Genomic DNA, 13,602 nt, shown 5'->3' with positions numbered 1-13,602 from the left:
TATGGTCTTGGCCACCGTGCTGCAGCTCAGTTTCAGGGTCTTGGAAATCTTCTTATAGCCTAGGCCATCTTTATGTAGAGCAAAAATTCTTTTTTTAAGATCCTCAGAGAGTTCTTTGCCATGAGGTGCCATGTTGAACTTCCAGTGACCAGTAAGAGAGAGTGAGAGCGATAACACCAAATTTAACACACCTGCTCCCCATTCACACCTGAGACCTTGTAACACTAACGAGTCACATGACACCGGGGAGGGAAAATGGCTAATTGGGCCCACAATTATGACATTTTCACTTAGAGGTGTACTCTTTTTTGTTGCCAGTGGTTTAGACATTAATGGCTGTGTGTTGAGTTATTTTGAGGGGACAGCAAATTTACACTGTTATACAAGCTGTACACTCACTACTTTACATTGTAGCAAAGTGTCATTTCTTCAGTGTTGTCACATGAAAAGATAAAATAAAATATTTACAAAAATGTGAGGGGTGTACTCACTTTTGTGAGATAATGTATATGAACACAGCATGTTTTGTTTTACTGAGTTCCCCCTTTAACATAATTAGGTTACCTGTTGATTCTGCCAGCAGATCTGTTATTTTTCTACTTCCTTTAATAAGATGACAACGCCTTTTGTTCTGCAGTGAAATCACATAGCAGCGTTGTCCCACGGAGCACCAGCTGCCACTGGGGACATATATTGCCCCATCATTGGTGTCAGTGGGAGGAATAGTGCCCCATCATTGGTGTCAGTGGGAGGAATAGAGCCCCATCATTGGTGTCAGTGGGAGGAATAGTGCCCCATCATTGGTGTCAGTGGGAGAAATATTGCCCCATCATTGGTGTCAGTGGGAGAAATATTGCCCCATCATTGGTGTCAGTGGGAGAAATAGTGCCCCATCATTGGTGTCAGTGGGAGGAATATTGCCCCATCATTGGTGTCAGTGGGAGGAATAGTGCCCCATCATTGGTGTCAGTGGGAGGAATAGTGCCCCATCATTGGTGTCAGTGGGAGGAATAGTGCCCCATCATTGGTGTCAGTGGGAGGAATAGTGCCCCATCATTGGTGTCAGTGGGAGAAATATTGCCCCATCATTGGTGTCAGTGGGAGGAATAGTGCCCCATCATTGGTGTCAGTGGGAGGAATAGTGCCCCATCATTGGTGTCAGTGGGAGGAATAGTGCCCCATCATTGGTGTCAGTGGGAGGAATAGTGCCCCATCATTGGTGTCAGTGGGAGGAATAGTGCCCCATCATTGGTGTCAGTGGGAGGAATAGTGCCCCATCATTGGTGTCAGTGGGAGGAATACTGCCCCACCATTGGTGTCAGTGGGAGGAATAGTGCCGCATCATTGCTGTCAGTGAAAGGAATACTGCCCCAAGGGCCAGAAAAATTCAAGCAAAGGGTCACATCCGACCCCTAGGCCGCAGTGTGGAGACCACCGGTTGAAACTATATGAAAAAAAGGTGACCCTTGTAAGCACCCCTGGCAGTGCTCTATGGTTTGTCTTATACCTGTAACTGTGACATTTGCTGGACAGCTTAGCTTGTTACAGGAAGTGATAAATAATGAACCCCCTGGCAGGATCAACATGTAAAAATTACCATTAGAGGGGAACTGCTCAGTTGTCCCGGCTACTCTCCTGGACTGAAATGGCTTCCTCTGATTTCACTGCACACTGTGAGCTTCTCACAATGTGCATTAGAAGCTGTAACAAGGCAGATAAAGCCCGCCTCATTTCCTGGCTGGAGGACATCCAGCATCATCTAGCACTTTCCTCCCTGGCCCGCCCCTTTTAATAATTGGCTTTCAGCGCTTTCAATCATGAAGGCTTAGCATCACATGTGGGCGTTACCTAGAGCAGTGTGCATGGAAATACAACCTGCATTGGAAAGCCCACTCCTCCATACTGACATCCACCCATCAAAGCATATTAATATTTGCAGGGCTGAGATCTCTTCAGAAGAGTACTTAGGAAGGGGGTGCTTTGATGCTTTCGGATAGCCATGTACAGCCCTGTTTTGGCTCCTCCCACCAGCCATTATCTGCCAGCATTGCATAGAGAAGCACAGAGACCCATAATGACATCAATGGAACTAAGATAAGATACGTCATGTAAATGGAAATATTTGTCATTAGCATAATAATGAGGGGGGGGGGGGGAACCAGGGAAGGCAAAATACAAGCAGAATAAACTTCAGCTTTGATGCTTACAGGGGGTGTTGAGGAAGCAGTGTGCTGTTAGGAGCTTCAGCGAATGAACCTCAAATAACACTCGGTGGAAGAGAAGGTCGTGCGCAGACGGACGTTTCTTCGGGGAAGCGGAGAGACACTGCATGATAAATTCCTGGAAAATAAGTTTGCAATGTGTCAATCAGGATCAGTTCACATGCCGAACTGAACTCCGGCCAGACATTCACTCATAGCAGAAGTGCTCTTCCCTTACCTTCATATTGGGGTCATCCAAGGAGTGTATGGCTCGCTTTATGTTCTCCTCCAACACTTTGTCCCCATTGGACTGAATCTCCAGAACTCCCATCTGCAAGGCAATGAGATTGGTTCTCACAATGACAGGTCATCATAACCGGGACACAGTTCTACAATCACAGAATACTGGCCTACCGCATTGATTTTCTCCCATCCCTGCTTTAATTAGAAGAGAAAAGTCTGCAGAGCATCACCCTGTGCCCGCTTCTCCTCTACATCTACAGAGCATCACCCTGTGCCCGCTTCCCCTCTACATCTACAGAGCATCACCCTGTGCCCGCTTCCCCTCTACTTTTACAGTGCATCACCCTGTGCCCGCTTCTCTTCTGCATCTGCAGAGCATCACCCCGTGCCCGCTTCTCCTCTACATCTACAGAGCATCACCCTGTACCCGCTTCTCCTCTACGTCTACAGATCATCACCCTGTGCCTGCTTATCCTTTACATCTACAGAGCATCACTCTGTACCTGCTTCCCCTCTACTTTTACAGTGCATCACCCTGTACCCGCTTCCCCTCTACATCTACAGAGCATCACCCTGTGTCCACTTCTCCTCTACATCTACAGAGCTCACCCGGTGCCCGCTTCTCTTCTATATCTATAGAGCATCACCCTGTGCCCGCTTCTCCTCTACATCTACAGAGCTCACCCGGTGCCCGCTTCTCTTCTATAGCTATAGAGCATCACCCTGTACCCGCTTCTCCTCTACAGAGCATCACCCTGTGCCCGCTTCTCCTCTACATCTACAGAGCATCACCCTGTGCCCGCTTCTCTTCTACATCTACAGAGCATCACCCTAAGCCCGCTTCTCCTCTACTTCTACAGAGCACCAACCTGTGCCTGCTTCTCCTCTACATCTACAGAGCATCACCCTGTGCCCGCTTCTCCTCTACATCTACAGAGCATCACCCTGTACCCGCTTCTCCTCTACAGAGCATCACCCTGTGCCCGCTTCTCCTCTACATCTACAGAGCATCACCCTGTACCCGCTTCTCCTCTACAGAGCATCACCCTGTGCCCGCTTCTCCTCTACATCTACGGAGCATCACCCTAAGCCGCTTCTCCTCTACGTCTATAGAGCATCAACCTGTGCCTGCTTCTCCTCTACATCTACAGAGCATCACCCTGTACCCGCTTCTCCTCTACAGAGCATCACCCTGTGCCCGCTTCTCCTCTACATCTACAGAGCATCACCCTGTACCCGCTTCTCCTCTACAGAGCATCACCCTGTGCCCGCTTCTCCTCTACATCTACGGAGCATCACCCTAAGCCGCTTCTCCTCTACGTCTACAGAGCATCAACCTGTGCCTGCTTCTCCTCTACATCTACAGAGCATCACCCTGTGCCCGCTTCTCCTCTACATCTACAGAGCATCACCCTAAGCCCGCTTCTCCTCTACATCTACAGAGCATCACCTTGTGCCCGATTCTCCTCTACATCTACAGAGCATCACCCTGTGCCTGCTTCTCCTCTACATCTACAGAGCATCACCCTATGCCCGCTTCTCCTCTACATCTACAGAGCATCACCCTGTGCCCGTTTCTCCTCTACATCTACAGAGCTCACCCTGTGCCCGCTTCTCCTCTACATCTACAGAGCATCACCCTGTACCCGCTTCTCCTCTACATCTACAGAGCATCACCCTGTACCCGCTTCTCCTCTACATCTACAGAGCATCACCCTGTACCCGCTTCCCCTCTACAGAGCATCACCCTGTACCCGCTTCTCCTCTACAGAGCATCACCCTGTGCCCACTTCTCCTCTACATCTACAGAGCCTCATCCTGTGCCCGCTTCTCCTCTACATCTACGGAGCATCACCCTAAGCCCGCTTCTCCTCTACATCTACAGAGCATCACCCTGTGCCCGCTTCTCCTCTACATCTACAGAGCATCACTCTGTGCCCGCTTCTCCTCTACATCTACAGAGCCTCATCCTGTGCCCGCTTCTCTTCTACATCTATGGAGCATCACCCTGTGCCCGCTTCTACTCTACATCTACAGAGCTCACCCTGTGCCTGCTTCTCCTCTACATCTACAGAGCATCACCCTGTGCCCGCTTCTCCTCTACATCTACAGAGCATCACCCTGTGCCCGCTTCTCTTCTACATCTACAGAGCATCACCCTGTGCCCGCTTCTCCTCTACATCTACAGAACCTCATCCTGTGCCCGCTTCTCTTCTACATCTATGGAGCATCACCCTGTGCCCGCTTCTACTCTACATCTACAGAGCTCACCCTGTGCCTGCTTCTCCTCTACATCTACAGAGCATCACCCTATGCCCGCTTCTCCTCTACATCTACAGAGCATCATCCTGTGCCTGCTTCTCCTCAACATCTACAGAGCATCACCCTGTGCCCGCTTCTCCTCTACATCTACAGAGCATCCCCCTGTGCCCGCTTCTACTCTACATCTACAGAGCTCACCCTGTGCCTGCTTCTCCTCTACATCTACAGAGCATCACCCTGTGCCCGCTTCTCCTCTATATCTACAGAGCATCATCCTGTGCCTGCTTCTCCTCAACATCTACAGAGCATCACCCTGTGCCCGCTTCTCCTCTACATCTACAGAGCATCCCCCTGTGCCCGCTTCTCCTATACATCTACAGAGCATCACCCTGTGCCCGCTTCTCCTATACATCTACAGAGCATCACCCTGTGCCCGCTTCTCCTCTACATCTACAGAGCATCACCCTGTGCCCGCTTCTCCTCTACATCTACAGAGCATCACCCTGTGCCCGCTTCTCTTCTATATCTATAGAGCATCACCCTGTACCCGCTTCTCCTCTACATCTACAGAGCATCACCCTGTGCCCGCTTCTCCTCTACATCTACAGAGCATCACCCTGTACCCGCTTCTCCTCTACAGAGCATCACCCTGTGCCCGCTTCTCCTCTACATCTACAGAGCGTCACCCTGTGCCCGCTTCTCTTCTACATCTACGGAGCATCACCCTAACCCCCGCTTCTCTTCTACATCTACAGAGCATCACCCTGTACCCGCTTCTCCTCTACATCTACAGAACATCACCCTGTGCCCGCTTCTCCTCTACATCTACAGAGCATCACCCTGTGCCCGCTTCTCTTCTACATCTACGGAGCATCACCCTAAGCCCGCTTCTCTTCTACATCTACAGAGCATCACCCTGTACCCGCTTCTCCTCTACATCTACAGAGCATCACCCTGTGCCCGCTTCTCCTCTACATCTACAGAGCATCACCCTGTGCCCGCTTCTCCTCTACATCTACAGAGCATCATCCTGTTCATCCTGTGCCCGCTTCTCCTCTACATCTACAGAGCATCACCCTGTGCCTGCTTCTCCTCTACATCTACAGAGCATCATCCTGTGCCCGCTTCTCCTCTACATCTACAGAGCTCACCCTGTGCCTGCTTCTCCTCTACATCTACAGAGCATCACCCTGTGCCCGCTTCTCCTCTACATCTACAGAGCATCACCCTGTGCCCGCTTCTCCTCTACATCTACAGAGCTCACCCTGTGCCCGCTTCTCCTCTACATCTACAGAGCATCACCCTGTGCCCGCTTCTCTTCTACATCTACAGAGCATCACCCTGTGCCCACTTTTCCTCTACCTCTACAGAGCATCACCCTGTGCCCGCTTCTCCTCTACATCTACAGAGCATCACCCTGTGCCCGCTTCTCTTCTACATCTACAGAACATCACCCTGTGCCCGCTTTTCCTCTACATCTACAGAGCATCACCCTGTGCCCGCTTCTCCTCTACATCTACAGAGCATCACCCTGTGCCCGCTTCTCCTCTACATCTACAGAGCATCACCCTGTGCCCGCTTCTCCTCTACATCTACAGAGCATCACCCTGTGCCCGCTTCTCCTCTACATCTACAGAGCATCACCCTGTGCCCGCTTTTCCTCTACATCTACAGAGCATCACCTTGTGCTCGCTTCTCCTACATCTACAGAGCATCACCCTGTGCCCGCTTCTCCTCTACATCTACAGAGCATCACCCTGTGCCTTCTTCTCTTCTACATCTACAGAGCATCAACCTGTGCCCGCTTCTCCTCTACATCTACAGAGCATCACCCTGTGCCTGCTTCTCCTCTACATCTACAGAGCATCACCCTGTGCCCGCTTCTCCTCTACATCTACAGAGCATCACCCTGTGCCCGCTTCTCCTCTACATCTACAGAGCATCACCCTGTGCCCGCTTTTCCTCTACATCTACAGAGCATCACCTTGTGCCCGCTTCTCCTACATCTACAGAGCATCACCCTGTGCCCACTTCTCCTCTACATCTACAGAGCATCACCCTGTGCCTTCTTCTCTTCTACATCTACAGAGCATCAACCTGTGCCTGCTTCTCCTCTACATCTGCAGAGCTCACCATCTGCCCACCTATCACTTACAATATACCCAGTAATACATCAGCAGACTATTACCCTGTGCCCACCTCTATCCTATTATAAACCTAGGTATTTATCTGCAGAGCATTACCCTGTGCCCACCTCTTTCCTTCTAGTAACCTAGAAAGTGGAATACAAAATTGTTGTGGGTGGGTGGGGGGTACTTTCACAGCATCATTAAATACAAAAAAAGAAAGGAAAAAATATTTAATTCTTTAAAATGTTTATCATAAAACCTTCAAATTTTGTTGCAACAAAAATTAAACATATTAAAAAAAACAGCTAATATATTCATATTCATGGATTCTCATAAACATATTTCATGTAACACAGGCAGATGACCAAATCTGAGTGTTTTCTTCTTAGAAGCCTAGGCAATTATATAATTTTCACAGCTGATACATTGGCTGACGCATTTTGAGTTGTCTCTTCCTCAGGGAAAACGTACTTTATATCTTTCGCACCTGATAAGTATACATCTCTCATTAACTTTGTAAGTGTTAATGTGTTTCATAATCAAGTGAGCTCATTTTTGTATTGAAATCTGTATGATGTATTTTTGTTCTTATCTATACATAAAGGTACATGTGTGCCCCTGGGGAAGAGACGACTTGCAACGCGTCTGGAAAAATTGCATGAGCATAAAAAAAAGGGCTCTGCGCTCCCCCAGTGGTGGTTAGACATTCAAAAAGCCTAGGCTATTGGTCACACAATCTATGATTTCCTGAAGGGAGTTCACACTATCTGACCCTTCTCTGCAGCCGCGATCATGTGATTAACCACCTAGGTTTCTGGGTGTGTGAGCGGCACCGGAAGGAGCCAAGAGCAGCATTTTCCCCAGAAAGATAGGAATTTCTGCCCTTGTGTTACTTTTCATTTCCCCAGAAAGACTTGTAAGGCAGTTTTAATAGGACTAATCTAAGCGCTTGCCATCCGCCCGCCGCATATATACTGCGGCATGCTGGCTCAGCTGCGCGAATCGTCGTACCTGCAGGGCGAACCGCCGGAGCGATCCTGCAGGCGCGCGCCCCCATTAGCCAGCGGGGAAGCTGATTCACGGACTGGCAGTCTCAATTGCTGCTGGGCACCCGCGATCTCCGCGTGGAGAGAGAACGGCGGTCTGATGTTGTAAACATAACAGACCGTTGTTCTCTCAAGAAGCAATACAGAGCTCCTGTGTTTCCCCTATTTAGGATCACAGGTCTCTGTGTTGATTCCACAAGCCCATCCCCCTCACAGTTAGAAAACACCCCCTAGGCATAGACTTAACCCTTTGATCGCCCGAGTTAACCCCTTCCATGCCAGTGTCATTAGTACAGTAACTGCATATTTTTAGCACTGATTGATGTAGTAATGTCACTGGCCCCCCCAAAAATGTAAAAAATGTCAGTTGGGGGTCTGTCCGCCGCAATGTCACAGTCCCACTAAAAATCGCTGATCGCCGCCGTTACTAGTAAAAAGAAATAAATAAATAAAAATGACAAATCTTTCCCCTAGTTAGATGAAATAACTTTCGAGCAAACCAATCAAAATATGCTTATTGCGATTTTTTTTAACAAAAAATATGTAGCAGAATGCAAATTGGCCTAAAATGATGAAAAAAAATTGATTTTTTTTTACATTTTTTTTTATTGCGAATGTTATATAGCAGAAAAATATTGTTTTTTTTTTTTTTTCCAGAATTGTCGCTATTTTTTTGTTTATAGTGCAAAAAATAAAAATTGCAGAGGTGATCGATTACCACCAAAAGAAAGCTCTGTTTGTGGGGAAAAGAAGGACATCAATTTTATTTGGGTACAGCGTCGCACGACCGCGCAATTGTCCGTTAAAATAACGCAGTGCTGAATCGCAAAAAATAGCCTGGTCATTAAGGGGGTAAATCCTTCCAGTCCAGAAGTGGTTAAGGGCAAGGCCGGGACATGGGGTGGGCAGGAGGAACGGTTTCCCTGGGCGCAATGGTTTATTGCAGGGATGGGGGGGTGCCTTGACCCTAACCCTAAGGGAAGGAGGGGCGCAGTTTGGCATCCTTGCCCTGGGCGCTGGATGACCTTGTCCCGGCACTGGTTAAGGGCTCATTAACCTCTTCTTTTACTAGTGAATGGAGTTAACACACGTGCGTCACACCATATATTATTCCCATTGCGTTAAGGCAGCCCATTGTTTTTCCTTTTTTTCCTATGACATGGAGGGATGAATGTTACCACCAAGTCTTAGATTGTAAGCTCTAAGGAGCAGGGCCCTCTGATTCCTACTTTATTAAAGTGTATTGTAGTTGTACTATCTACCCTCAAGTTGTAAAGCGCTGCGTAAGCTGTCGGCGCTATATTAATCCTATATAATAATAGTAAAAGTAAAGTCATGTGCTAAACATATGAGATGATAAATGTAACTAGTGATATTACTGAACAGAATGTGAAAAGTTCTAGAGAAGCAAAAAAGTTACATCCAGGAATATGACATGAACGGAATGTGCTGGCTGAATTCAGAAAGTTTTTGTTTATGCCAAAAAAGGTCTGGAAAAATCAGACGAGAAAAGAGAAGTGGGCTCCTATCCACACTCGGCCGAACGGTGAGCTCTGCGGAGCCATGCAGGAGGTCCCATGTGCCAAAATTTCCAGCCATAACAGAAGATCATGTGTTCATTCCCAAGATCCCAAATTCTGGAACACTTCCCGTGAGCCAAAACACAGGGAGAGGATCAACAAACATTTTATATTCACCCCGCAGTCATTCAATTCACATAGATCAGCTTGATGTAAATTGTTGTATCAATGTTCCAGAAATGTTACTTCTTTGTTTAGTTTATAATTACTGTATATTTCCTCCTTCTTCCTACTCTGCATTGCTACAAAATACAATACAATCCTATGTAGGTAGTTGTATCAATGTGTGTCAATGTTCTGCAATTGTTTATTTTTTATTTTTGTAACATTTATATTTATAGTTGCTCATTACATACTTAAGGCTTCATTCACATGTCAGCGTATCGATCACGGGCAGAATCACTGCGATTCTGCCCGCGATCCGGAAATCATTGCAAATCGCGGGACGCCTGTGCGTTGCCCGTGATTTGCAATAGCACCCCAAACACTGTGCGATGTTGCCGCGATTTGCGCCTGCCGAATCGCGGTAACATCTCGCAAAAAAAATCGCGGGACGCATGAGGCCCAAAAAAGGTACAAGAGGTTCTTTGGGGCGTCATGCGTCCCGCAATTTTTTTTGAGCGATGTTACCGCGATTTGGCAAGCGCAAATCGCTGCAACATCGCCATGCGTTTGGGGTGCTATTGCAAATCACGGGCAACGCACAGGCGTCCCGCGATTTGCAATGATTTCCAGATTGCGGGCAGGATCGCGGTGATTCTGCCCGCGATCGATACGCTGACATGTGAACGTAGCCTAAAGTGGAGTTCCACCCATTTTATTAAATTTAGATGCATGTAATCCCCTTTAAAAATACTTTTACCAATGGAAATTATTATTTTTTCTGCAAGGAAATACCTTTTTTTCTTTATTCATCCGCACTCCTGGGTCTGGCCGCCTGTAGGTGATTACATCACTCGGCAATCCGCAAGGGCTGCTGGGATGTATGCCAGCAGCCCTTGCGAATCGCCTAGTGACGAAAACTTGCATTATTACACTGGCACCAGCTGTACTTGGATGTATTGGATTGAGTCTGTGCTCCGCCCCACCCCGCCTCCTCTCAGTGAGCTCTATGGGATGTAATGCTTTCAGTCTGCGCTCACTAAGAGGAGGCGGGGCGGAGGTTTCTTTTGGTGGTATTTGATCACCTGTGCGTTTTTTATTTTTTGCGCTATAAACAAAAGAAGAGCGACAATTCTGGAAAAAAAAAACAATATTTTTCACTTTCTGCTATATAACATTCCCAAAAAACTAAAATTAAAAAAATCTAAATTGGTTCATCCGTTTAGGCCAATTTGTATTCTGCTACATATTTTTTAGTAAAAAAAAAAAAAAAATTGCAATAAGCGAATTTTGATTGGTTTGCGCATAAGTTATCGCATCCACAAACTAGGGGAAAGATTTATGTCATTTTTATTCATTTATTTATTTTTTACTAGTAATAGTGGCGATCTGCGATTTTTAGCGGGACAGATCGTACTCCTAACTGACATTTTTGACACTTTTTGGGGGGGACCAGTGACATTACTACAGTAATCAATACTAAAAATATATTTGCTATAGGGCACAAGGTGTCTGCTTGAGTTGGATGTCTATAGAGCCGCGCTCCATAGACTTACACAGCGGGCTTAGCCCCACCCCCTACTCCCTCCTCACTGCATCTGGCTGACAGCAGCAGGAGCCAATGGCTCCTGCCGCTGTTCAAGTCCCTGCATGAAGAGGAAGAGAGGGGAGAAGAGATGCAGCCTTGCACAGCACTGGATCTCTTCTCCCACTCTATTCACCTTCACACAGGGAAGGGGGAGGACAGAGAAAAATAAAAGTTTTTTAAATTAATGCAAGGAATGCATTAAGGTAAAAAATGCTTTTAGCTTTAGTATCACTTTAACCACTTCAGCCCCAGAAGGTTTACCCCCCTTCATGACCAGGCCATTTTTTGCGATACGCTACTGCAATACTTCAACTGACAATTGCGCGGTCATGCGACGCTGTACCCATATAAAATTGATGTCCTTTTTTTTTCCCCACAAATAGAGCTTTCTTTTGGTGGTATTTGATCACCTCTGCAGTTTTTATTTTTTGTGCTATATACAAAAAAATAGGACAGACAATTTTGAAAAAAAAAAAACAAACAAACTGTATTTTATACTTTATACTATAAAAAATGCCCAATAAAAAAAAAATTAAAAAATCAAATGTATTCATCAATTTAGGCAAATATGTATTCTGCTACATATTTTTGGTAAAAATATATCCCAATAAGTGTACAGTGGGTACGGAAAGTATTCAGACCCCCTTAAATTTTTCACTCTTTGTTATATTGCAGCCATTTGCTAAAATCATTTAGGTTCATTCTTCTTCCTCATGAATGTACACATAGCACCCCATACTGACAGAAAAACACAGAATTGTTGACATTGTTGCAGATTTATTAAAAAAGAAAGACTGAAATATCACATGGTCCTAAGTATTCAGACCCTTTGCTGTGACACTCATATATTTAACTCAGGTGCTTTCCATTTATTCTGATCATCCTTGAGATGGTTCTACACCTTCATTTGAATCCAGCTGTGTTTGATTATACTGATTGGACTTGATTAGGAAAGCCACACACCTGTCTATATAAGACCTTCCAGATCACAATGCATGTCAGAGCAAATGAGAATCATGAGGTCAAAGGAACTGCCTGAAGAGCTCAGAGACAGAATTGTGGCAAGGCACAGATCTGGCCAAGGTTACAAAAAGATTTCTGCTGCACTTAAGGTCCCTAAGAGCACAGTGGCCTCCATAATCCTCAAATGGAAGATGTTTGGGACGACCAGAACCCTTCCTAGAGCTGGCCGTCCGGCCAAACTGAGCTATCGGGGGAGAAGAGCCTTGGTGAGAGAGGTAAAGAAGAACCCAAAGATCACTGTGGCTGAGCTCCAGAGATGCAGTCAGGAGATGGGAGAAAGTTGTAGAAAGTCAACCATCACTGCAGCCCTCCACCAGTCGGGGCTTTATGGCAGAGTGGCCCGACGGAAGCCTCTCCCCAGTGTAAGACACATGAAAGCCCGCATGGAGTTTGCTAAAAAACACCTGAAGGACTCCAAGATGGTGAGAAATAAGATTCTCTGGTCTGATGAGACCAAAATAGAACTTTTTGGCCTTAATTCTAAGCGGTATGTGTGGAGAAAAACAGGCACTGCTCATCACCTGTCCAATACAGTCCCAACAGTGAAGCATGGTGGTGGCAGCATCATGCTGTGGGGGTGTTTTTCAGCTGCAGGGACAGGACGACTGGTTGCAATCGAGGGAAAGATGAATGCGGCCAAGTACAGGGATATCCTGGACAAAAACCTTCTCCAGAGTGCTCTGGACCTCAGACTGGGCCGAAGGTTTACCTTCCAACAAGACAATGACCCTAAGCACACAGCTAAAATAACGAAGGAGTGGCTTCACAACAACTCCGTGACTGTTCTTGAATGGCCCAGCCAGAGCCCTGACTTAAACCCAATTGAGCATCTCTGGAGAGACCTAAAAATGGCTGTCCACCAACATTTACCATCCAACCTGACAGAACTGGAGAGGATCTGCAAGGAGGAATGGCAGAGGATCCCCAAATCCAGGTGTGAAAGACTTGTTGCATCTTTCCCAAAAAGACTCCTGGCTGTATTAGATCAAAAGGGGGCTTCTACTAAATACTGAGCAAAGGGTCTGAATACTTAGGACCATGTGATATTTCAGTTTTTCTTTTTTAATAAATCTGCAACAATGTCAACAATTCTGTGTTTTTCTGTCAGTATGGGGTGCTATGTGTACATTCATGAGGAAGAAGAATGAACCTAAATGATTTTAGCAAATGGCTGCAATATAACAAAGAGTGAAAAATTTAAGGGGGTCTGAATACTTTCCGTACCCACTGTATATTGATCGGTTTGCGCAAAAGTTATAGTGTCTACAAACGATGGCATAGATTTATGAATTTTTTTTTTTTATTTATTTAGTTTACTAGTAATGCCGGCGATCAGCGATTTTTAGCGGGACTGCGACATTGCGGTGGAAAAATCTGACACCAAGTGACAATTTTTGGGGACCAGTGATCAGTGCTAAAAAAATGCAC

The 13,602-nt window shown here is 46.4% G+C and overlaps 1 protein-coding gene across 1 annotated transcript in view; it reads right to left on the bottom strand.

The window, feature by feature from the left end:
- Window positions 1-13,602, bottom strand: part of NRBP2 (nuclear receptor binding protein 2) — a 192,593-nt gene that overhangs the window by 33,495 nt on the left and 145,496 nt on the right. Inside the window, exons 10-11 of the mRNA XM_082257597.1 lie at window positions 2,440-2,532; window positions 2,208-2,340 (exon numbers count right to left, since the gene is read on the bottom strand). Coding sequence (XP_082113723.1) covers window positions 2,208-2,340; window positions 2,440-2,532 — 226 coding nt within the window. The remainder of the gene's footprint in view (window positions 1-2,207; window positions 2,341-2,439; window positions 2,533-13,602) is intronic.

The sequence above is a fragment of the Pelophylax lessonae genome, assembly GCF_965119305.1.
Source record: "Pelophylax lessonae genome assembly, chromosome: 5".
Classification (NCBI taxonomy): domain Eukaryota; kingdom Metazoa; phylum Chordata; class Amphibia; order Anura; family Ranidae; genus Pelophylax; species Pelophylax lessonae.
The sequence above is the reverse complement of the archived record's forward strand: the minus strand, read 5'-3'. Positions and strand labels throughout refer to the sequence as shown.